This window comes from Carya illinoinensis, chromosome 13, assembly GCF_018687715.1.
Source record: "Carya illinoinensis cultivar Pawnee chromosome 13, C.illinoinensisPawnee_v1, whole genome shotgun sequence".
In the NCBI taxonomy this organism is placed as follows: domain Eukaryota; kingdom Viridiplantae; phylum Streptophyta; class Magnoliopsida; order Fagales; family Juglandaceae; genus Carya; species Carya illinoinensis.
In genome coordinates this window covers 7538502-7563323 of record NC_056764.1, presented here as the reverse complement: position 1 = coordinate 7563323, position 24822 = coordinate 7538502, and the positions used below count along the sequence as shown (strand labels likewise).

The window sequence follows — 24822 nt, the reverse complement described above, 5'->3', positions numbered from 1 at the left end:
TATTATTATAATATAATTTTATAATATTATTTTTATTTAGGTATTTGAAAAAATGGGAATTATTTTTTATTAAAAAGTTTGAAAAAATTGTAATAATTAATTTGAAAATTTTATATTTAAATTATGTTTAAAAATAAGAAAGGATGACATAAAATGAAAATTTTATATCCCATCCTATGCCCTAAACCTGCCCTTAGTATCTTTCTTTTTTTTATAAACAATTAATTACACTCAACCTCGATCATATGCAATATATACATGATACATTACCGGAAGTCTTCAACATTTTATAATCAACAGAGGCTCCCGAAAAATTACATTCTGTGGTGAAAATTACACGAGTATTTTCTTTTAAATTAATATAATGATGTAACAAATTTTATTTTGAAAAAAAGGATCAGAGCCCCTCAAATGTTGGGAGGTCCCCATCCTTCTTTTACTTTTGCATGCTCTAGCCTCTCTCTGCCAGCTCCATCCCTTTCGAGTTTTCCCTCTACATTCCATGACTTTCATCTAATTTGGTGACTATGAAAAGCTCGACTTCAAAGGGTATAGTGAATGATGGCTCTAATCGAGAGATGGGTTGGGAGATCAGGCCTGGTGGCATGCTTGTTCAAAAGAGAGACTCTGGGGATGCCTCTTCTGGGGCTACGATCAAGATCAAGGTCTCCCATGATTCTTATTACCATGATGTCACTGTCCCTACGCGGTCCACTTTTGGTAATCATAAAACTATTTTTGGGCTCTTGTAAATTTACAGTGTGTCAATTTGGTGAAAAGTTTCTTGCCCATTTCATAGTTTGGTGTTTGTCATTTTCACCTTTCGAGTCTATGTTCGATAGAAAAGTGTTAGTGGGTCATTGCCATAAAAGCCACTTTCATAATTTTGTCCTGCATTTTAGTAAGTTTTTATATTGTAGACGTTACGAACAAAATATAGCTTATTAATTTTGAGAGAGTTTAGAGGCAATTTTGAAGTTGATCTTTCTCCATTGTTTAGCATTGACCTTTTTAATTCAATAGGCAATTGACTCTTAAGAGTTTCCCTTCTTGTCTATATTAATCACATTTCTCTTGGCGTTATTTATTGTTCATATTTCCTATCTCTCTAGAACCCATTATTTGGTATTCATGAGGCTGTTAGAATTTTGCTTCATTACTTGGTTTCTTGGATTATAAGTAAATTTTGAACTTGATGCTCTATTGCTATTTTGTGGTTCACTGAAAGGGGATTTGAAAATTGTTCTTTCCCATGAAATTGGTATGGAGCCTAAGGAGCAAAGATTGTTGTTTAGAGGGAAAGAAAAGGAGGATGAGGAATGCTTGGACATGACAGGTGTAAAAGATATGTCCAAAGTTGTACTGTTGGAGGATCCGACTAAAAAAGAGAGGAAGCTTGAGGAGATGCAGAGAAATCAATTTGTACTAACGGCCTGTGAGGCAGTTGCCAAAGAGAGAACAGAGGTCGATGGGCTCTCTGCGAAGGTTGGCATCTAATATAAAAAAAAAAAAAAAAAAATAAAAAAAAAAAAAAAAAACTCAAATATCCTAAGCATCCTAAAAGCTCATTCCGTATTTTTAAATGCTTGCTAAGATTATAGCTTTGAAGGCGACCGTTCGCAGAGGCACCAAGACCATGGATAAGGAATTTGTTGTATTGACGGAGTTGCTCATGGTGCAGTTGCTTAAATTGGGTTCTATTGAGGCTGATGGAGAAGCAAAAGTGCAGAGGCGGTTTGAGGTATGTGATTATTGCTGTTTTGCATACTTTTATTTTTCCTAATTATTCCCACTATTTGAATATCCCAATTCGACCGGACACTATCTTAAGAGGGTGAATAGGTGTTTCATGCCAATTATAACTAAGTTAAAAATTCAAGAACATTTTATTGAAGCTATTGAAGCAGCTGACTCTACTTTACAAGCTATTGAAGCAGCTAACTCTACACATCTTAGTCCTCCATTGTTGACTATTGAAGGTTCAGTCAAGGCAGCTGGGAGTTCATGAGCAGTTTTTGTGGGAGGCACAGATAGTGGCTGAGACGTAGCAGATGTACCAGCTTCAATAAATTGATTAGCAGTTAAGGGGAGTGGCTGGAGATTGAGCCACTCGTGAAAAATAGATACATCAGCAGTAGAAGACAGTGAGTAGAGATTGATAGGATTTTTGAAGGAAAAAATCTGCTCATCAAAGACGACATACCTTGAGATGTAAAACTTGTGAGTGGGAGGATGGAGACAATAATAGCCCTTATGATGCTCACTGTATTCTATTAAAAAACATGTGATAGACTTTGGATCAAATTTGTTTTGCTTGGCATCCCAAATGTAAGGAAAAAATTTTGAGCCAAACACTCTAAAAGATGAATAATCAGGTTTTCGACCATAGAGCTTAAAGTATGGAGATGCATTATCCAAGGAGACCGAAGGCAATCTATTAATTAGAAAAGTTGCTGTAGTAAAAGCATGAACCCAAAATCGCTTAGGAACTCCATTGTGGTATATCATGGTAAGTCCTAACTCGCGTATAGTTTGATGTCTACGCTCTACAACTCTATTTTGCTGAGGAGTGTGAGGACAGCTGAGTTGGTGTATAATACTAGTTTGCTGAAGATGTTGTTTAAATTCAGCACTAGTAAACTCACTTCCTCCATCCGATTGGAATATTTTAATTTTCTTTCCAAATTGCATGTCGATATATTTCTCAAAACGAATAAAATGAGAGAAGAAATCTGATTTATTTCTTAGTGGAATAAGCCACATAAAACGACTACAATCATCAACGAGACATGCATAATATTTAAACTTATCAACTGAAATGGTGGGAGCTGGACCCCACAAATCAAAGTGTATCCTATAAAACAGATCATATGATCTATTAGAAGAAGAACAAAATGGAAGACGACTTTGTTTTCCAAGTTGACAACTCTCAAACTTAGAATAATCTTTACTTTTATTAAGGACTTGCATCAATCCTTGGATTTTTAACTGAGAAACAGTGGCCTCCTGTGGGTGTCCAAATCTTTGGTGGCAAATGCTAAAAAGAACAGCCTTATGCCGAACTGAGAAGTGTCTTGTAGGGGTTGTTGGTAACACGTACAAATTACCCTGTTTTCTCCTTTGCATCAGTACCTACCTTGTCTTCCTGTTGAGAATATTGAAACCAATATGATCAAATTCACAATTTACAGGATGAGTAGATGTCAGTTGGCTAACAGATAATAAATTGCATTCTAATTTAGGAACAAGAAGAACATTATCTAAATGTATTTTGGAGGAACCAAGTTGTATAGAAGTATCACCCAGTGGGTAATAGGCAAAATATTTCCATTACTAACAAGAACATGATCTTCACCAATATATGGATGCAAGTTACTAAAAATACCTACATCAGATGTCATATGAGCACTAGCCCCCGAATCTGTTGTTCATTTTGCATCAGAAACACCATTTTCTATAGTCAAGGCAACAAGAGCTTTAGGAAGATTATTGGCTTGATAAGAATGATTGAAGCGATTCCAACAATGGAGGGCATCATGGCCACGTTTGCTGCAGATTTGACAATAAACATCTTTATTTCATTCTTTAGAACCATTAGAGTGGAAAGTTTGACCAGAGGAAAAAGATGTATGAGGTGTTTTATTGGACTGGGGGAAACCTATGCCTTTAGAGGTGAATTGGCCATTATTGTTATGCCAATTTTTAGGACTGTGAGAGGACGGATTTTTGGGATTATTATGATAAAAAAATGCAACATAATTATTAGAGTCATGGGCATGTAGAGTAATGCGAGTCTCATAATTCTACAACAAAGGTATGATTTCTCCATATGAGGGCATTTGAGGTTTTAATATAGAAGTGGTGAATGGTTCATATTTTTCACCAAGACTATTCAACAGAGAAAAGACTTTAGTCTTGTCACTTACTGGACTTCCAATGGCAGCTAAGCTATCACAAACATTTTTAAATTGTCTGAGATAGTCATTGAGAGATGTGGAAGCATCCTTATGCATGTAAGTTAATTGTTGTGTAAGTTGAAACTTACGCTCTTGAGAAGCTTGAGCATATACCTCCTTGAGAGTAGTCCAAACTTGAATTGAGGTCTCTAAGCCAATCACCAGTCCAAGTGCCTTTTCGGATAGAGTCCTTATGATCCATCCAGAAAGAAGTCGATCAGCTTTCTTCCATTTTTGATATTCAGGATTTACGTCCTGTTTACCATTATTGGAGCCTTCTAAAATTGGTAATAAAAGAAAAAGAACTGAAAGTTCCCTTGTTAAATATCCAACAAGGTCTTGACTTTCTGCTAAGCCAAGAACTTGTTTTCTCCACAATGGATAGTTATCATGCTTAAGTTTTAATGTAACAAAATTTCCAACATTCAAGGAAGCAGAAGCCATAAGAGAGTAAACAAAAGAGAGCTCACTCTTCACAGTGGCTCTGATACCAAAATAGAAGAATAATAGCTTTGCACAGGTTTCTTGTGAATCACTTTCACTCTACGTGAGAGTTAGTCTCTTGTCTTATTTATAAGATTGTGTATACATTTACATATAAGTACATCACAATTAGTGGGATTTGACACAATTACAATTAAAGTCACATAGTCACGTAATATGCGGCATAATTTGCTACTCAGACTCTTCTTCTTCATGTAGAAGCTGAATGCTACATAGTCAATAATAGAGGGCTAAGATGTGTAGAGTCAGCTGCTTCAATAGTCAACAATAGAGGGTTAAGATGTGTAGAGTCAACTGCTTCAATAGCTTTTAGAGTAGAGTCAGCTATTTTAATAGAGTCAGCTGTTTCAATAGCTTCAATACATTTTTCAACCAACCAAAGTCAACATACTAAAAGCAATAATTAAAAAAAAGCACAAGACTGTTGAAAAAGAAGCAAAAATCTTTTGAAAAGCTCTTTCAAACAAAAACCACACTGAGGGGTCGAACACTGCCCAAAATTTCCACTATAGAAGATTTTATTACAACCCATTTGGAGACTTATAAAACCTTTAGTAGACACGAACTCTGGCTAAAAACTTCATGAGCGACCCACTTAATCTTTACACTCTGGTAGTTTTGAAACTCTGGCCTCTTCTACGGCATCATTTATGAGCAAACTCATCCGCCAAACTAAAACTCTGGCAACATCTTAATCAAACAACAATTAAAAGGACTTATAGGTAGGCTAAAATCAAGACTCAAAATTCTTTTAACTATGAAATCAGCCACATTCACTGGAGCCAAAGTCTAGGGAAATGATTTAGCAACTGTCGCTCCAGCCAATGTCATGGGGTATGTCTCGTGAATAAAAAATCACAGTTTTCACTGTAGCCAAGGTCTGACATGTTGTCTCATTAAGTTGTGAGCATTCGTGCTCGAGTTTGTGTTTGGGCGTGACTTCTCGCAAACTTTTGGGAAAAGTGGCTCAAGCGTGGATCACGCGGTTATCTTATGAACTCCATATCTTTGCACATTTTTGTTCCATATTTACCACCATGACATTTTTAAATTAACAATATAAATTTGTTGAATCCTTTGGAGGTTGATCCATTGCCATATTTTATGTTTGGTGGTTGTTCACCAAGTCAGCAATTCACAATTCAGGATATTCTATGAAATGCTGTGTTCTGGAAATCTAAATTGATGCGCACCACTTTTACTACAATTCAGATATAGAAACATTTGGAACTGGAAAGTACCCATTTGGAACAACTGAAAAGCTAATGGTGTTTGAACTTCTGGCTCGATTGAACGGATTGCTATCATTAGGCATTGTTGGGCATCAGATGAATTTTGGATTCTTACTTTTATTCGGATTCTTTAGAAGAAAATTCTTATGGCTTCTTGCTCAAGCCAACCCCAACTTAGATGGTACTGTAGTTGTTACGGCTCTGTGCTTAAAAATAGAACATGCATAAGAGATTGGCCAGAAAATCTGTCCTGACATTTTGTATGCGAAAAGCAAATGATGTTTTTTTAATTTTTTAAAAAGATTTGAAGTCTGAGCTTCCGAATCAAATGTGGTTTTATACACTTTTACTGATTTAAAAAAAAAAAAAAAAAAAAAAAAAAAACCTGAGCTTCCGTGCGGTCATGGTGAAAGGAGATATACTACGGATCCACAACTGTAGCGGAGCACACCTGCACACCATACGTGGCATCCGAATATAATTTTTTTTTTTTTTTTTTTTTTACAAAAAATTGAAAACGTGCGTTTTTGAAATGGGGTCCTCGGTTTGGTTTTCCATTTCGAAATCATCCCGCGAAAGCTGCTGTTCATCGCCCGCGTGACAGGTTCCTCCGCCCAGCACCACCGGCGACGTCGTATCTCCGGCCAGAAACAGCGAGCACAGTACTTCATCACAAACGGAGCTGCCGGTCCTGGGAAACCAAATAACAGAGCAACCGGTCAGTGTTTTGCAGCTGCGAAGACCCCCTCCCTCGCCGGCGCCACTGCTGCTGAACCGAAGGTAAAAAATATTCAGACCAATGGACTGCCATATGCTTACGTTTATCTTGTGTACACAGAGGTGAGTTTTGGATTTTGTGAGATAGATATTGTGGTTTAGGGCATGGTTAAAAAACAATGTTGCATGGCTTTTGAGTTCCGGTTTCGTCCTCTGGTTTCAAGCAGCTCGGTCCAGTGTTTTTGAATTTTTTTTTATTATCTGTATTGAGAATCAATTTTTTCATCTTTTACGCATTCGGACTAATTATTTGTGCCCCTCCAAAGTCAGAACTAGTAGCTAGTTGTTATGATAGTGGCAGAGTATGAGCTTTGTAAGGGAAATGCATGCTTCGTTAAGTATTTTAGCTCATACTCTGTTCTTACTTTCCCTTCAAGAATTTTTTTTGAGATTTAGAGAAGTAAGTGGTGGGTTAAGCTGGAACCCATCAGGTAACAATTAAGGCTTTTTATTTCAGCTTCACGCTGCATGAAAGGCTAATGTTCTCTGCTTACAGGGCATATAAATGCCATAAGAACAGAAACTAGTTATGACCAAATACATATTGAGTAAGCAAAAATTTTTATTCCCTGCTTATGCTTAAACTTTAATACATATTGATTAAGCTTTAGAGTAGAAAAGAAAAGGGAAAAAAAATATAAAGACAAATGATATTGAATTTATAATCATCATTTATATGATTTTCTATAAATTGTAGTGCAGAAGGGTCTGTGACTAATTGTTTAGAGTAGATAATTTTTGTTTACCAAGACAAAAATTGTTTAGATTATATGAAGATAAATTGTTTGTAGGCAGTGGCTATATGCATCTGAAGGAGAAACCCATGGATGTCATTACTTTGAAATTGTCATCTTGGACTTCTTCCTTGAGCACATAACCTGAATTACAAAATGTGAGATTAAATAATTTTTTTTTTTTTTAAAGGGAAAAGAGATAAAGTTGTGTTGGAGTTTTGCTGTTATTGAATTACATTGCATTAATAGAAGTGTTATAAACCTAAAGATAGTTAATATGCAATAATTGGAAACAGTTTGTGCTTGTCAGATTATTTATTAAGTGTGTGTGTTTAATGTTGATATAATGCGCTTTGACATCATATGAACATCGCCGGTAATTTATTTTGAAGACATCTTAATTTTAGTGTAATGGGGGAAGAGGAAGATAGAATGGCACCCAGGCCTTCAACGTCGACTTCACAGCCATTTTACACGCAACAAAATGAATTTGGAAGTCCAAACTTAGACCATGTGAGTATGCAGGTTGATGATAGAATTTTTAATAAAGTGTAGTTGACGTGCTCATGCATCTAACTAATTGCATAAAACTTGCAGCACACTCACCATATGCCCTACCCTTTGGCGAGCAATCTGGAGGATTTTATTAGAGTTGAAGATTCATTACCGGTATATTTTTGTTTGTTACCCAATTTCAAAAAATTTACATGTTAATTTGTTTGTTTGAGGATAGCTGATTTTTTGTAATGCCAAAAAGTTACATGTTAATAATTTGTTTGTTTGAGGATAGCTGATTTTTACTAATGCCGTGCTGCTATTGAGCAGATGCCCACTTATACTCACTACCCGTCCTCGAGTAATCCGGATGACTTGAGGCAAGAAACGCCCACCGCGTCAATTACACCAAATGGTGATGAATTTGAAGAAAATGTTGGAAGTTGTCATGATGCTGATGGTATTTCTACTTATTCGATGCTATGTATTTAATGACTCTAATATTGAATTCTTGCTAATTCATCTTTTTATTTCCATTGATAGAAATGTTCTTTGACATAAATGAAGATTTGGAGGGTACGACTGTTGTCCCGGATGATGAGGTACAAGTTGAACCACCAAGATCCGGGTTGGAGTTTGACAGTGAGAAAGAGATTGTGGCGTACTATAAGCAGTATGCCAAGCAAGAGGGTTTCGGTGTAAGGACACAGAGGACTAAAAGAGATGATGATGGGAAGCCTGTGTATCTGACCATTGGTTGTGCCCGTGGTGGAAAGTACCATCCAAAGCCAAACAGTAATATGTCGAAGCCACGGGCAACCACTAAAACGGGTTGTAAGGCCAAGGTAAATGCAGCGCTGAACAAAAATGGGAAATGGGTATTCACCACTACTGAGAATTCTCACAACCATATTACCGTGAGCCCCAAGAAAAGTAGACTATTGCGATCTCACAAGCACCTAGATCAGTATAGTCAAAGGATCTTGGAGTTGAATGATAGAGCCGGTATAAGAATGAATAAGAACTTTTATTCTCTTGTTGTTGACGCAGGGGGTTATGAGAATCTAGCTTTTCAAGAGAAAGATTGTAGGAATTACATTGACAAAGCTAGATATCTAAGGTTGGGCAAAGGAGGTAGTGATGCACTTAATGAGTATTTCAAGAGAATGAGAGATCAAAATGATGGCTTCGTTTCTAATATGGACGTGGATGATGAGGGAAGGCTACGGAATGTGTTTTGGGCTGATGCACGTAGTCGAGCCGCCTATGAGTATTTTGGAGACGTTGTATCATTCGATACAACGTACCTAACAAATAGGTACGGTATGCCTTTTGCTCCATTCGTTGGTGTTAACCATCATGGGCAGTCCATACTATTTGGGGCGGGATTGCTATCAAGCGAGGACACACATAGTTTTGTTTGGTTGTTCCGGATGTGGTTGGATTGCATGAAGGGTAGGGCGCCGAGGTCTATCATAACCGACCAAGATAGAGCAATGAAGAATGCGATTGCTGTTGTATTCCCTGAAACTCGCCATAGATATTGTTTATGGCATATCATGCGCAAACTTCCAGAGAAGTTAGGCTCGCATTCCAAATTCAACCTTGGGTTGAAGACTGATATCCAGTCGGCATTATATGATTCACAGACCACCACAGAATTTGAGGAGAGCTGGGGTCAACTACTTGAAAAGTACGATCTACACGGCAACAATTGGCTTCAGTCATTATATGAGGAAAGGTCCTTTTGGGTTCCTGTTTTCCTGAAGAGTGTATTTTGGGCAGGTATGAGCACAACGCAACGGTCTGAAAGTATGAATGCATTTTTTGATGGGTATGTCCATGCTGGGACGACATTGAAGGAATTTGTCGACCAATTCGATAATGCTCTTAGAAAGAAAGTGGAGGTCGAGACAACGGCCGATTTCAATTCACTTAACCAAACTATCCCCTGCGTATCCCCTTTCAACATTGAGAAGCAGTTTCAATCACTCTACACGAATGCAAAGTTTAAGGAGGTCCAAAAAGAGTTTATGGGCCTAATGTGTTGTAATTGTTGGTTGGTAAGCACACAGGGGTGCATTTTAACATTTGATGTGTTGGATGAAATATCATTTGATGAGCAAACCAAAAGAGTTCATTACTCAGTTTACTATAACGAAGATGAGTGTGAGGTAAAATGCACTTGTGGTTTGTTTGAGATGAGAGGGATTATTTGTAGGCATGCACTTAGAGTCTGTCAATTGAAAAATATTAATATGCTGCCGAAGGAATATTTCCTAGATCGATGGAGAAAGGACTTAAAGAGGCATTACACTTTGATCAGAAGTAGTTATGATGATGTGCGGGGTAGATCAGACACGCGTAATTACGAGCTTATGATCCAAAGATGTTCGAAAGTAGCAGCCAAAATATCCTCGAACACTGACAAAGTCCATGCTTTCCTGCACTATGTTGATGAGTTTGATAAAACATGTGAAGGTTCCACATGTCAGTCGACTATCCAATCAACGATGGCCAACCCAGCAGTGGCTTTGGATAAGGGTAAAAAGATTTTAAGCCCTAACGTCGTTAGAGGGAAGGGGAGACCTCCAAATAAGAGGAAGGCTCCACCTGTGGAGAAGCTGGCAACAAAGCGGAAAAAACAGGTATTGTTGGTTGATGCTTATTTTGTTACTTGATATTTAGTAGTTCAAACACTAAAATTAATTTTACTGGCCAGACTTGCAGGAAACTATTGGTTGATGAAAGTGCAGTGGGTGAGAGGCCAGGATCTCAACCTTAAAAGTGAATGAATTTTTGAGAAGGGCTCAAGTAACAACTCTTTCTATTATGTATTACATTTAGATCTTTGTTATATTTAACTGAATTTTTATATAATACCCGAAGTCTATCAATCTCCTGCAGGTTGTATAAAAAGATTTTGTGAGCTGTTGGAAGTTTTTTGTCAAATCAGTGTTGGTGTATATGGGGACCGGAGCTTATTATGACTCCCAAAGATGGAGGCTTGGATATAATTTTGCAAATAGTTTTGGTAGTGTTCCGACGGTCTTGTTGAAATCAGAAAGAAAGTTGGTAAATGCATCCATATTGACAATTAGTATGTGGGTATAAATTGAGTTGGGTGGAGAGTACACTGAGATGGGTTGTTGGTATTCCTGGTTTTCAAAAAGAGATGGATATACTGGAATTATAACCGGTTTTGATATCTCTATTAGTTATAAGGTTCTTCTGATATTTGATCATTTTGATTAAATCTGTGAGTTTCTTACTCATCACAAAAAAGAAAAAAAGGCTAATGTGGTTGTAACTCTATGTTAGGGCTGGGTTGATTTGATCTGACATTTTGTGTTTTCTCTATAATTCATAACCCTAAATGTGGCCTTTTTTTCCCTTTTGTATGTTCTGTGGATGGTTGATGCAATGGTTTACAACACTATGCTGCTGTTCGAAGAGACAAGGTAATATTGTTGTTTTTTTTCTCCAGGTTAATTTATGAGTATGTATAAATTATAAGGCTCGTGCTTAGATGATTTCCCACAAATAATGCTAGATGCGTGAGAGCTGTTATAAACCTTTTTATTAGAGTGGGAGAAAAGGAAGTTCAGTTTATTGATTTACCACAGTTGCCTTCCTCATTTACACAGATTCAAACTGGCACTTAACTCGATGTACACTGTCTAAAGAGTGTATTTTTTTAGCAAGGTCAATTGGGCAGTCCATGTGGTTATGTTGATCTGAGATTGTAGAAACACACTTAGAAGACAGTACTTATATGAGGAAAAAAAAACTGATGGTAATTTTTTGAATAAATTTTGTCAATAATGCAGATGAGGTTGATAAATTTTGGTTTAATGTAATTGTTTAACAGGTCCGCATTGACAAAAAACCGAGTCTCATCTCATTGTTGGGTTGAGGATTCAATCGGAATGCATTATATTGGAGCCGGGCTGATTTAAAGTACTGAAGCTATGTTCATGGAAGTTTGACAAGGAGCTTATGAACTGCAGCATACTCGCGTTTTAATTGGTCGATGGCAATTGTAAATTATAGTATATATTTCATACAGTAATATGGATGTGAATGTAGCATGGATATTGTACAGGTCACTACAATTTCCAATATCCATTACAAAGTATGTAGCCAAAATGCTGGAAGTTCAGTTTATTTGGAATACACGAACAAGTTTGATGGCAGAGAATTGTTCCAGTCCAATATCCAGCTTTGACAATTTGTCAATAAATCAGGCTTGTGGTTATAGCACTTTTTATTTAGACAAACCACTCGCATGCCTGTAAATTGTGGCATTTCCAGTATGTTGAATGACTGTAAATTAAATACGACTGTTTTGAGCAATGTCACTAAATAACCATATTAATAACCTGAATTACAGAATCAATTTCCAGGTAAAAAGTTCTGTATTACACGGTTGGGTACAATTTACAGACAATGGTCTTGGTTCAAACCATGTGCATTTCAAAAGAACCATGCAACCCCAAAATCTCCTTCCAGCTAGATACTTTACAGGGAATTTAGACAAACCAAATAAACACTATTACAAAAGTTAGAACCCAATACAAACACAATAGGTTTCGCTTTTGCTTTTTCAGGTTCTTTGCTATCGCTCGTACTTTATCTTCCCTTTTCCGAATGGCATACTCGCGCTGCAATACATCATTCCACGTAATATTTGTCGCCTTATGACTCTCACGGGCACGAAAATTTTCCTCTAGCAAATGAAGTATATCGGCCCATACAAAAAATTCACACCTTGCTTCTCCCTACACACCATATTAGGACACACATATTAATATCAGTTATTAATATGATAAAATGGCTCCCAAACAGCAATCCATTAGAATTCCCACAAAACTAGCAGCAAAGCATCAAGTTGCTGCCTTACCGTTTTATAATTTGGGCAAGCGAAAAATCTCCTTCCAGGATTTTTCGACGTGTGAGATGTCTTTAGTGGTGTCCTCAAACCACACCAACAGGTTGGAGATTCCATGACAAAATCATTAAGTGAAGATGATGATTGAGATGCTGACATAACTGATTCTAAAAAACCAAAGTAAATTTTGTGCTTGTCAGAAGTTGGACTCGAACTTAGGTGTCTATAATTCATAGAAGGCCAAAAAGAGTTAAAGGAGAGTTATAATTACCAATATACTCTACTGGTTTTATTGAGGTTCTCTCCAGAATGTGCAGACACTGGGAATTGTCCAATAAAAGTGTGGTAAATTATAAAGACATCATTACGTTACAGCGGGGGGACCTGCAGGAAGGTGTGCAACTCGAGAGAGGGGAATAAAATGTGAAGGTAAACCCAGGCCTTCTTGAGAATTTTTTCCCAGCTATAAAAGGAGCAGGAATCAAGTAATTACTTAAGTCAAAATGTATGGTTTCATAAAGTCAACCATACAGGTAGTTAACTGTCCACCGAGTGTCATATAGTTAAAAAAGGAACTTTATTAGATGGCGTCTGAAGCTTAGTTACAAAGATCATAATAATTCAATGGTGTTGTGTTGTGTTGTGCCAAGGGCACATTGTTGACATGTGAATAAAAAGGAAGGTGTCTAGCCCTGCACGAGCCCAGGCTGGCACACATCAGATAATGAGTCTTTCTTCTCAAATAGGAAGACTCAAAAACACCATTGGGTAGAAAGCTTAGTTCTCTTTTGAAGAAACAAAAATAGGGGGACTCATTAACTTAAAATCTTTCTCAGAACCCCCCAAAGTAATTGACCTTGACAAAAGTAAAACAAAAAACATAAACTAATAGCTTATTTAATCCTACCCATACTCAGAAACTAAACATTATTATCAACAGATTTTTATTAACAGCTTAATAGTATGTGCAGAATCAAATATAAAAATGCATCATTGTTTAGATGGGTATGTGCTACTTAACTCATCTCACATATGCAAACCACAACTACTCAGACCCAACAGTTGGTAGAATTGTTCTTGTATTTTATTAACTAATAGTTTATCATGAATACCATTAAAATCTAATAAAGTTCAAATATCAAGCCTAACCTAAGAATTTCATTATGTGATGAAGGAGTTTTTTTAATAACTAGTGATCCAGGAGCTTGAACTTATAACCTGGATAGCGATTAATAAATAGCCCCTTTTTTGGCTGTTTGGAGCATTTGCACTTCCTGCAAAGAAAATGACAGAAGATGCTTTGTTAGTGCTTGATAAATTTATACACACACAAATGTATGCCATGAGAGGCAACATCGGCAACATCTACACCCCAATGCCATTAGTTTCTAGCAAATACAGTGAGCAAAAAATAATAGAAGTAAATAGACTCAAAAAATAAATTGCAAAAAAAAAATTGCCCAAACCCTAGAATCACCGATTCGAAATCATCCCACAGATTTGAAGGATCAATGTTGGTGGAATGAGGGTGGCTTCGCGTCGGTGGGCTCCCCCCTCCCTCGCGTCGGTGGACTGTCGCCGGGCTCGCCTCGGTGGACTGAGGGCTGCTTCGGGTCGATGGACTGACGGCGACTTCGCGAAGAATGGACTGAGGGCTTCTGGTTATATGGACTGAGGGCTTCGCGTCGAATGGACTGAGGGAGGGCTTCAGGACTGATCTCTTCAGGAGGGCTGAGGTCCAGAATGTGGGGAGGGTTCCGGCCGCTACTAGCTTCGAGGGATGAGATCGGAGAAGACACAGAGATGAGGAGATTCGGGAGGGGGAGTTTGTGGGAGATGACGAGCGACACGAGGGGGAGAGTGGGCTGAGCTACCTGGTGGGGGGATGGGTGACGAGAAGCTGCTGTTCGAGAGAAGGGTGAGAGGAGCGAATACGAGAGAAAATCAAATGTGAGAGAGGGAACGGAAAGCTGGGAACAAGGGGGACATTTTGGTCTTTTACCTTAGCGCCACGTAAGGTGTGCGCTGGCTGCTCCTAAACAGGGGCTGCTCCCAATAATATTTCTGGTGAAAGACACACAATGGACCAGTCTTTTTGACCTTTTATTCGATACACCACATTGTTCCCTTTAAATACTGTTTGCTTCATAAGTATAGTAATTCCTCAGTGGTTTGTAACAGTCATTTTAAGTTTTGCTGTGAATGATTTCTTAGGATGAAAAAAAATGAGAAGATTACATATAACATACTATACGTTTGATTGCCACCTTATTTGCTAGATATGAGGATGGGAACTTGGGAAGCCTGCACGCCCCAACTCCAGTGCAATCTTCCACCAAAATAACTCAGGACTGGGAAGTGTTTGACTAGCCAGAAGTTCCATCCATTACATGATTCTGTACAAATTGGTATCGCAGTATATAAGATGTGTTGGGAACGGGAAGCCCATATAGCTTGGTCATTGTTTTTTTGAATGTTGGAAAGCTATTCTGCATAGAAACCGGACCCATCTATGGTTGAACAACTTTGGTAGCTGTAGATATGGCTTGTATATATTGAAAGGTTGAGATGCTTTCCTATACTTATCTGATTGCCTTCTCTTGTGCATTCATACCGGAACCACTTCAGCTCTGTTGGAGTTTGTGGGATCGTGTATACGTTTGACTTAAAGATCAGCCTGTGAGATAGCTAGAAATTGCCAGACATCATAATGTGCTTTTCCTTTGAAAACTATGCCACTGATTCAGTTTTATTTGGAAAAGCCTTTCAAACTCCTGCTTCGCTTGGAGACTTTGCCCAAAATGACTTCCCGGAAAGCCTCTTGCATTGACGGCACGGCACCTTCCATTCCATAATTCTTTCGAGTCCAAATCTAACTTTGGTATTATTATAAATTGTAATAAACCCTAAACATCTATCCGTTGTAGTCTAGTTGGTCAGGATATTCGGCTCTCACCCGAAAGACCCGGGTTCGAGTCCCGGCAACGGAAATCCTTTTTAAATTTCAATGCCTTTTGATTTGGTTGCTGAACTTTACTCACTTAAGTCTAATTTTATTATTTTAAAGTGAGCCTAACACATCTAAATATCTAGTTTTTAAATTATTAAATTTATTTTAATTCAAAATTTTTTTATACATAAGACTTATAATTCTTTTTAACTCAACATATTTTTAAAGTTTTTTTTTTTAATTTTTCATAAATAATATTAAATTCATCCTAATATCTAAACATATTTAAACTCATTTTAGATAAGTCCCACATAACTCTCTCTACCAATTCAACTCACTACTATCTATAAAGAACTTAACTCAACTCAAGTTAACATCTAAACATAACTTTTAAGTTATTTAACTAGAATTTTTTGAGAATAAAATGAAAAATATATAAATAATAGTGAAATGATTTGTAAATAATAACGATTTGAGTTTAAATGATTTATTAGATTTTTTTTAAAAAAAAGGAAAAAGGTTGAATAAATATATTATTATAATATTATTTATTAATATTATTTTTGTTTTAAAATTTAAAAAAATTAAATTATTTTTTTATGTTTAGTTTGAAAGTAATTTTGTGTTCGAGACGACTTCTTGCACCGACTAGGACATGATCAAAGGATGTTGGCGGTAATTTGGGTACACAAGCCATTACGAATGCTTCGTGAATCGTCCCATAATTTGCTGCCGTAATGGATGATGCTGAGAGCCACACTTTCTCAAGTAATCTCCAAGCTTCGGCAACTTTCTTCCATGGAAGAACTAGAACAAGCTCAAGCTTTTGTCACCAAAGCCGGCCTCTACACCCACCCCTATGCGCTCGCAAATCTCATCGCTTTCTCGGCCCTGTCGCCACTAGGAAGCCTAGCGCATGCGCAAGCCATGTTCGAAGAAACTACGAAGGACAACTCTTTTATCTGTAATACCATGATTAGAGCTTACGCTAAAAGCATTTTTCCCATTAAAGCTATTCGCATTTACAACCATATGCTCCGCATGAATGGTGAATCTGATCATTTTACTTATACTTTTGTACTAAAGGCGTGTGGTAGAGCTTCGAGGTCCGTGGAAGAAGGTGGATCATGCGATCGCTTTGGTATTGCTCGTAAGGGAGCTGAGATTCATTGCCGGTTTTTGAAGTTGGGGTTTGACCGTGATGGTTGCATTCAGACGTCGCTTGTTTTTATGTATTCTCAGTGTGGGTTTGTACGCCTCGCTCGTCTAGCGTTCGATGAAATGACTGAAAAAAGTGTCGCATCGTGGAATATCATGCTAACGGCCTACGATCAAATTAATGATTTCGAAGCGGCGGATGCTCTACTTGAGTTGATGCCTCAGAAAAATGTGGCTTCCTGGAACACCTTAATCGCAAGACATGTTAGGTCAAGTAACACTGAAGCTGCTAGAAAGGTGTTTCAAGAGATGCCTGAAAGGGATGCGGTCTCTTGGAATTCCATGATTGCTTGTCATGTTCAGGTTAAGGATTATGCTGGAGCATTGACATTCTTCTGTGAAATGCAGACTGCTGAGGTGGAGGCAACAGAAGTAACGCTTATATCCGTTCTGGGTGCTTGTGCCAAGATAGGTGCATTGGAGATAGGTAGGAAGATCCACGAGTCCTTGAAAGAGAAGAGATACAACATTGAGGGGTACTTGGGTAATGCCCTTGTAGATATGTATGCTAAATCTGGGAATTTGAGTCTGGCAAGGAAAGTATTCAATGAGCTGAAAATGAAACCGATTAGTTGTTGGAATGCAATGATTATGGGTTTGGCGGTCCATGGTCATTGTGAGGAAGCTTTAGGATTGTTTGCAGACATGGAGTTACGGCTAGACGAGATCAGGCCTAATCGGGTAACTTTCATTGGTGTTCTAATTGCCTGTAGCCATCAGGGTTTGGTGGGACAAGGGCGTCAATACTTTAAGCGCATGATGAATGAGTACAAGATCATGCCTGATATAAAGCATTATGGTTGCATGGTCGATCTTCTTAGTAGATGGGGATTGCTATATGATGCCTGCCAGATGATCAAAACAATGCCTTTGCCCTCGACCGCTGTGTTGTGGAGGACATTGTTGGGTGCGTGTAGGGTTCACGGGAATGCAGATTTGGCCGAGGAATCATTCCAAGAGCTTGCCAAGTTGGAAGCTCTTACTGATGGAGATTATGTTTTATTATCGAACATTTATGCTGAATCTGAGAGATGGGATAACGTTGAGCGACTGCGGAATGAAATGATTGGTGTTGGAGTCCTGAAGAAACTTGGCTCCAGCAATATAGAGATGAGATGATAAAAGGAATTATCTTTGAAGTTCATCATAGATCTTGTGGCTTCATATTCACAATTGTTTTGTCCAAACATCTAAAGAACTTGAACTGAGAAAATCGTGTAATGTATTCAGCCATGAATTTCCACCATATGAAAATCAAGAACATATTTCCCTACCCAGTATACGGTATTTTGGTCATTCGCCTGTATCCTGAAGTTAGCCTGATAAGCTCATCTGTTTCATGGTTCTGGAAATGTGCCATTTGAGTACTCCTCACCTGCAACACCGGATGTTCCGTTTGATAACTGGTTTGTGCTGGTGGAATTTGGGTAAGGAGGGTATGTAGAAACAGGGCTCCCTCGTGAATGCCGGTTCTGTGCGGCTGTGCTACTTCTTGTTCCCTTGAATCGAGCCTTTCTACCCTATAGTGGATGGAGTGCAAAAGTGAAACGTTAAAGAAAATTATAAAAAAGAAGGTACATTAAACCACGTAATTTTGTAAAATAATTTGTAAATATTCTCTTTGTAAGTCAAATATTTCTCAACGTTAAATAAAGCTCACTCCAAATGCCCCGTAACAAAATGGTTTTTTTTCATGATAATATTTCAAGAGTGAACTGAATCACAATGTCTATCATTGTGCATTGTAATCTCTGAAAACCATCTGATATGTGTGTATATAATTTCCAATTTTTAAGCAATGGAGTACTAATTCAAGGGAACAAACGATCACCTTTCCCATGCACTTCTCCAAATGAGGAGCAAATCTCCCAGCCATGATAGGACGATGACAATTCATGCACTCAAATACATCACTGGCTATAGGAGGATGAGTTTGTCCAAATATGTCAACCACATACTTGCTATTAGCTTCACCACTGTTATTAGGATCAGTTACCCTTTCCCGAGCTTGTGCTGAAAGCTTCAGTTCTTCTTCCTCTTCTTCCAAATTACGATCAAGGCCCAACCTTGCTATTCGATGACACTCAGATGCCACGTCAACAATAATGGAATCAAGGAGATCCCCAAAAAAATGAGATGAAAGCTGCAAGCAAAACCAAAGAAATATGACTAATTCCACGCACAAATTTCTACACATACTAACAAGTTTCTAAATTTTTATTATAATGAGACATCAGGAAAGAGTCTGAACTATCTTTACTTCTGGTCAATATATCAAACCAATCTGCAGTATTTAGGGCCAACCATCGTTGGGCAGTTAAACCAACAAAAGATAATGATAGCTGCGAACCGAAATATCGGTTATATTCATATCTGATATATCTAATTCAGTTGAGAACCGAAATATCACAACAAAAGAAGGGAAACGAAAAGTAAAAAGTGAAACAACTCATAAACACAGACAAAAACACACAAAAAAGGGACGATAAACAGGAATGAAAAAAGAAAATGTTTAGTTCTTTGCAGGCATCTTTCACAAGAGTAGATAGGGAGGCTCTTAACAACCCCCCAAAAAAGAAAGAAAACACAATCCAGAACACACCCTTTTTTAGCCCTGATTTCAGCCTAAGACAGTGTACTAGGCTATTAGCTCAGGAAACTTGAGGCCTTCAATCTTGTTGTAATGGATTCCCTTAATGGTAAGTTCACAAGGAATTCCTTGCAAAGCAAAAGAATCCAACCAATTCAAAACTAAAATCCTGGACGTTCTCATATCATCTTCCATTGTTCAACAGTTAAGCCACAAAATAGTATGTTTTTCAATGAATGAAAAGGAATACCTGAGCATGAGAAGCCATATGAGTAGTAAGAGCAGAGTTGCTAGGTCCGATGAGATGCCTGCTAACCAAAAACTTCAGATAAAGGCAGAAACACTATATTCTGTCGCAACTAGCAGATGATGAAGATAAAACCAATGATCACAATTATTATGATAAAAGCAAACAAAATGAAGGTAAAAGCAAATGAGTGTAGCCGTAGTACAAGGGAAGTATATAAGAGAGATGCAGAAAGAAAGAAGGGAACAGCTAATCTCAAATCTAACTCTACCCGATTTGCTGCCATTGTGAGATACTAAAAGAATATTATCAATTCTGGTAAAACCAAAAAAAATTCAAGCAACACCAAAAACATATGCCAGCTAGTGATGCTGTCTTTGAAAGGAGTGACACTGCTCTCAGATTTCCAATTCAACTATCAAGTATGCCACTGTCTTATACGGGAAAATGAATCATTTGACCGATTCGGAATCTCATGAAGTAGGCATTTGATCATAGAGATCATGATTAAGATGGATACATCCTTTCAATAGTTTTCACGATCTATATTGCTTAAAAAAATTCTATTCATCATCCCTACGCACCACATACCATACTTTATTTTTTTTATTTTTATCTCTTACCAAATATGTGTGGTATATGGATGATAAGTAGAAGAATTCAATTAGTTTAAGAAGAATAAACCCAAAACTTTTTATAAAAAAATAAAAAAGATAATAAGAAATGTGTGTAATGCGTGAAGATGATGAATAACAAATCTCTCTTGCTTATACATAAAAAAGAAAATTGATACATAGTACTTTTATTGAATTTGTGGGCACTCCGGCTCCTTCAAAAATAGGTTTGGTATTAGATCTCCTTATTTTGAAATCCTATCCAGAAGTTGCACACATATATTTCAAGTCAATTACACAACAATCACTATATGAGTGGCTTCACCGGGAACTATAACATTTAGCAATGTTTCGTATCAGACACCAACCGATGCACGTGGTAATCAAAAGCAATAATTCTACAAGGAGCACACGACCTTTTGCTTCCAACAGGGGGAAAACCCATTGATTACTGAAGAAATAACTCGTCAGAGGCAAAATCAAAGACCCAGTGGTGCTATAATGCACCGAATTATTGCAGGAAAGCGAAGTCTATGGACTTTCACCAAAAAAATAAAATAAAAGGAAAAAAAAATGTGAAAATTAACTGAAAGGAAAGCCGTAGCAGTAAAGGTAGACGATGATCAACTAAGAAAAGGAAAATCGGTTGCATACTAAATAATATTTAATGAACTCCAATGATATTTACGCGTTGATATGTAACACTGATACTGACGAAAACACTACAGTATGAATTTGCAGATCCGGAAAAATAGGTGTTTTGTGTCTGCAAGCTGCGAGAGAGAGAGAGAGAGCCCACCAGGAAATTATTGAAGAGCGGAGAGTGATTGCCTCTAAGGTAAATGTGTGTGTGTGTGTGTGTGTGAGAGAGAGAGAGAGAGAGAGAGGGCTGTGCTCTGGCGTTAAGGAATCTGGGAAGGGGAGGACGACTCGGGGATGGGAATTTGGATCATGATCGTGCTGCTGGAAAGGTTTAATAGTATTGGTAATGGATTAGGTATATGGAAACGATAATTTTGACGAAAGTAAGAAGAATTTAAATTTTGATTATTTTATTTATATAAGTTTTTGTATTAAAATAATTATTTTTTATTATATAATAATAAAATAATATAAAATAAATTTGACTTTAATTATTTATATCAAATTTTTATATTAGATATTTATTTATTTATTATATAGTAATAAGTAATTAATAATTTAAAAAATATTAAAAAATTTTATTTTTTAATTTAATTTATTTTATTAAAAAATTTTAATTTTTAATTTAATTTATTTTATCATATTTTACTATTTAATTTAAAAAAATTTATTATAAATTTTTTAAAAAAACTTATAAAAGTTTATGGACGAAATAAAAAAGAGTGTTATAAAAATATAATAAAATAAATATTTAATATATATACAATAAATATCAAATTTGATATTTTATTTACAATTATAGTAGCTAAAAATTATAAAATTTGTTATTAATTAATTCATTATAAATAAATTTTATATCCCATAATTAAAAAGTACACTTACTTTTAAATATAGATGATCAGACCGCTAGAGGATAAATTTTTCTAGAAGCAGGTTGTAATGGCGACATGAATTTGTTAAGGCGCTGAGCGTGGCTCTCGCAATTCACAAAATGAGACCGTCGCCTTGATAGAAAGTTAAAAGGCGTGAAAAGATTGCATTCCGTTGCCGGGAATCGAACCCGGGTCTCCTGGGTGAAAGCCAGATATCCTAACCGCTGGACGACAACGGAACCTTGATGTACTAACTATAAGTTTTTTGGTTTTAACGTTTTATATAAAAGCTGATTTAATTGCATTGTAATTTATTAAAAAATATGAATTCGAAAGAATGATTAGGTACTCCAAAGAGTGAATAAAATTGAAATTATTTACATAAATATTAAGTCTTAATGACATATATATATAGTATAAAAATATCACGTAAGAGTACCTAATTATTAATCCTAATTTTTGTTTGGTTTTAATTAAAGTGTAAATATTTTCAAATAAAATTATTCATATAGTTTGAACATTTCGTAGAATAATAAAGTGCACAAGTAAATTAGTGATCAGGCTCACATGCATGAACAAATTTGTCAAGACATGATCGTTAGTGCGAATAATGGTCGAAAGTTAGAAACCCTTTCACTCTGAACAACCCTCCATATTTACAGTCGTGAGTACTGTATAAGCGCCACCCAATCATTTAAAAAAAAAATAAATAAATATAAAATTCACATAAAAAATTTAATTTTTAAATTGTGAACATTTTCATCAAAACGACTACATGACGCTTGCAGACTACACGACTGCATGTTGTATTACTCTAAAAAATAATTCATTCTCATTCTCTACTACACATGAAAACACTCCAAATTTTCCCCATCCTTTTTTATGTTAGCCTCTCTCTAGCTCTCTCTAATCTCTCGGTACCAAGCAGTCGAAAAATTTCTCAAACTCCTTATAAAAATCTCGGGCTTTATATCTTTTCAAGACATTGTTGACTAGTATTCGAATGATCAACTTTAGGTTCGGTTTGGTAACAAAAAATTTTCATCTCAAATTCAAAATTCTCATCTCATCATTACAATTTTTCCAAATCCACATACAAAATATACTAAATAATTCTACTTTTTCTTAACTTTTTCAAATTCTAAAATAATAATAATATTAAAATATAATATTTTAATATTTCATCTTAAACTTAAAATTTTCATTTCACTTACAAAGCAGAACCTAATGTTTTGAATGGTAAAATTTTAAAAAATTGGCGCGTGCCAACTTCTAGTGAAATCTCACTAAGATTTAATATTCAATCGTTCGAATGGATTGAAATGTGTTCAAACATAACATAATATATATATTTATATATTACAAGAAAAATGACTTTTTACAGCACTTAAATTTGTTGTAAAAAATACAAAATCCGCTGCAAATAAATAATTGCTATGCGTTTCATATTTTTTATGAAAAATTTAGGTGATGCAAAAAGTATTTTTTTTTTTGTACATATGTTATGAACATGACATTATATAACTTTAAAAATTTAGCACGTTTTAATTTCTGGACGATATTTGGTTTAAACTTGCGTTTGAATGAATTTTCTCAGTTCAAATAGATACCGTTCAAACAAATTTTTTTCCGCTTGAACATATTTGTCACTATTTGAAAAGACTTATTACCGTTCGAACGATTTTGACACCATTCAAACGACATATAAAACATTCATTCAAATAATCATGTATTTATAATTACTACTGGAGGGACCGTTCTACCGGAGGGCCTTGGAGCATGCAAAAAGAGCCTATAATATATTAAACACCAAGAAGCCTAGAATTTGAGTCCAGCATGAGCCCAAAAGTCACGAAGGGATGGTCAAGAGGAATTCAAAAAGAAACATATATGGCACAACCTTTAACGGAAGGATCGATAAAAACATCAAGAAGTGATAGGATTATTCAAAATCTTAAGTTTTGATCTATTCCAATAAATCCTGAATAAGATATGTACAGCAAATGAATCTATATATATAGGTAATCTTTAAAGTTTAAAAGAATAATCTTTCTAAACTGACTTTAGTATCCGAGTATTTTCAGGAGGAGCTCTTCTCGAATTTCATCAAAGAAGAACGACTGAGCTATAGGAGATTGAAAGTGAGACACGTCCCAAACAACTACCATATATAGTTCAAACATATATAGTAAACTATTCGAAGGGACAATTACTTCTAGGAATCATGAATCATGATTTTGTCCCTAATTATAATTAAATATTACCGTTCAAACTATATAATATTATTTTTAATAGTATATATAACTCAGATTGTTTTTGGGATGAAATTCAACAATTATTGATCTAAAAATCACTTTTAATAATGAAAAAAGTTTAATCTTAAAAAAATTTCATCCCAAATTTATTGTATGATCAGTAATGCTACATATAGTCGTAAATATATAAATATCGTATAATTATTTTAAAACATAATAAAATTTATTATTAAAATTTATTTTTTTATTAAAATTCAATATTTATTTATTTATTTTTAAATGATTGTATGCATTTAACATTTACATAATCACGACAAATATCGTTTCTCTTATTGCATTGATGGTACGAAAAATGACAGAATGTTTTACACCCTTCTAGCAAGGATGCGGTACCTACAGGGAAATGTTTGAAAAAGTAATGATATTTTGTAATAAAATAATTTTAAAAAAAACTCGGAATGTGCACTTATTCAAGGAAAAGATAATATCGCATGAGGTAGTACTTCGTCATCCTCACAGCTGTGAGCAGTGGCTACAATTTCGTCATTTTCCCGCCGCCCATACACATCAATGCTTCACCGCGACATCTTCCCATAAGACACCAAGGCCTCCGCGCCAAAGCTACGTGCAGATTGACAATGACTCCCCATCGACCCCCTCTTATTATTGCCATGCAAAAAAATGGGAAAAGTCTCAGCTTGATGATAGTTAATGATTGAACACTTTTAACCCTGGGTAGTACGAACCAGAAAATGCAAGCCATGTACGTGTATATATATATATATGGCTCTACAAAAGGAGAACTCATGCATGTAAACAAACATATATAGATGTCCATGTTTTTT

The 24822-nt window shown here is 36.1% G+C and overlaps 4 protein-coding genes, 1 long non-coding RNA gene and 2 other non-coding genes across 10 annotated transcripts; 4 read left to right on the top strand and 3 right to left on the bottom strand.

Moving 5' to 3' along the window:
- Nucleotides 1–578: 578 nt before the first annotated feature.
- LOC122290903 (BAG family molecular chaperone regulator 4-like) lies at nucleotides 579–2008 on the top strand. The gene is made up of 4 exons (XM_043098583.1): nucleotides 579–720; nucleotides 1229–1485; nucleotides 1595–1741; nucleotides 1868–2008. Exons 1-4 carry the CDS (start codon nucleotides 579–581, stop codon nucleotides 2006–2008), a joined length of 687 nt encoding a protein of 228 aa, XP_042954517.1.
- A 5606-nt stretch (nucleotides 2009–7614) lies between these two features.
- On the top strand, nucleotides 7615–11894 carry LOC122290902 (protein FAR1-RELATED SEQUENCE 5-like). The gene is made up of 8 exons (XM_043098581.1): nucleotides 7615–7716; nucleotides 7801–7872; nucleotides 8029–8158; nucleotides 8242–10346; nucleotides 10421–10512; nucleotides 10606–10773; nucleotides 11153–11159; nucleotides 11570–11894. Exons 1-5 carry the CDS (start codon nucleotides 7615–7617, stop codon nucleotides 10481–10483), a joined length of 2472 nt encoding a protein of 823 aa, XP_042954515.1. The 3' UTR covers nucleotides 10484–10512; nucleotides 10606–10773; nucleotides 11153–11159; nucleotides 11570–11894.
- A 210-nt stretch (nucleotides 11895–12104) lies between these two features.
- On the bottom strand, nucleotides 12105–14649 carry LOC122291817. The gene is made up of 3 exons (XR_006236766.1): nucleotides 12861–14649; nucleotides 12602–12756; nucleotides 12105–12479 (listed from the first exon to the last, which is right to left on the bottom strand). It is a non-coding gene; the product is annotated as an uncharacterized LOC122291817 (long non-coding RNA).
- An 857-nt stretch (nucleotides 14650–15506) lies between these two features.
- Nucleotides 15507–15579, top strand: TRNAE-CUC. The gene has a single exon. It is a non-coding gene; the product is annotated as a tRNA-Glu (tRNA).
- A 585-nt stretch (nucleotides 15580–16164) lies between these two features.
- On the top strand, nucleotides 16165–18053 carry LOC122291814 (pentatricopeptide repeat-containing protein At1g06143-like). 2 transcript variants are annotated; one of them, XM_043099804.1, is made up of 2 exons: nucleotides 16315–16503; nucleotides 16626–18053. In XM_043099804.1, the coding sequence occupies exons 1-2, from the start codon at nucleotides 16456–16458 to the stop codon at nucleotides 17874–17876; spliced, it is 1299 nt and encodes a 432-aa protein (XP_042955738.1). In that variant the 5' UTR covers nucleotides 16315–16455; the 3' UTR covers nucleotides 17877–18053. The 2 variants fall into 2 exon arrangements, with proteins under 2 accessions (XP_042955737.1, XP_042955738.1); XM_043099803.1 differs by having other exon boundaries at nucleotides 16165–18053.
- LOC122291816 (SAGA-associated factor 11) lies at nucleotides 17874–21208 on the bottom strand. 3 transcript variants are annotated; one of them, XM_043099807.1, is made up of 4 exons: nucleotides 20863–21208; nucleotides 19598–19655; nucleotides 18589–18900; nucleotides 17874–18277 (listed from the first exon to the last, which is right to left on the bottom strand). In XM_043099807.1, the coding sequence occupies exons 2-4, from the start codon at nucleotides 19613–19615 to the stop codon at nucleotides 18095–18097; spliced, it is 513 nt and encodes a 170-aa protein (XP_042955741.1). In that variant the 5' UTR covers nucleotides 19616–19655; nucleotides 20863–21208; the 3' UTR covers nucleotides 17874–18094. The 3 variants fall into 3 exon arrangements, with proteins under 3 accessions (XP_042955741.1, XP_042955740.1, XP_042955739.1); XM_043099806.1 differs by having other exon boundaries at nucleotides 19598–19706; nucleotides 21008–21207; XM_043099805.1 differs by having other exon boundaries at nucleotides 21008–21207.
- A 681-nt stretch (nucleotides 21209–21889) lies between these two features.
- Nucleotides 21890–21961, bottom strand: TRNAE-UUC. Its single transcript has one exon. It is a non-coding gene; the product is annotated as a tRNA-Glu (tRNA).
- Between the last annotated feature and the right edge of the window lie 2861 nt (nucleotides 21962–24822).

Coding starts and splice junctions, on each gene's coding strand:
- LOC122291814 (XM_043099803.1), top strand. CDS start 16,281: ATGATGCTGAGAGCCACACTTTCTCAAGTAATCTCCAAGCTTCGGCAA.
- LOC122290902 (XM_043098581.1), top strand. CDS start 7,615: ATGGGGGAAGAGGAAGATAGAATGGCACCCAGGCCTTCAACGTCGACT. Junction 7,717..7,800: donor GAAGTCCAAACTTAGACCAT/GTGAGTATGCAG, acceptor TAAAACTTGCAG/CACACTCACCATATGCCCTA. Junction 10,347..10,420: donor CAACAAAGCGGAAAAAACAG/GTATTGTTGGTT, acceptor TTTACTGGCCAG/ACTTGCAGGAAACTATTGGT.
- LOC122291816 (XM_043099807.1), bottom strand. Junction 18,278..18,588: donor TGGAGAAGTGCATGGGAAAG/GTGATCGTTTGT, acceptor CATCCACTATAG/GGTAGAAAGGCTCGATTCAA.
- LOC122290903 (XM_043098583.1), top strand. CDS start 579: ATGGGTTGGGAGATCAGGCCTGGTGGCATGCTTGTTCAAAAGAGAGAC. Junction 721..1,228: donor CCCTACGCGGTCCACTTTTG/GTAATCATAAAA, acceptor GTTCACTGAAAG/GGGATTTGAAAATTGTTCTT. Junction 1,486..1,594: donor TCGATGGGCTCTCTGCGAAG/GTTGGCATCTAA, acceptor ATGCTTGCTAAG/ATTATAGCTTTGAAGGCGAC.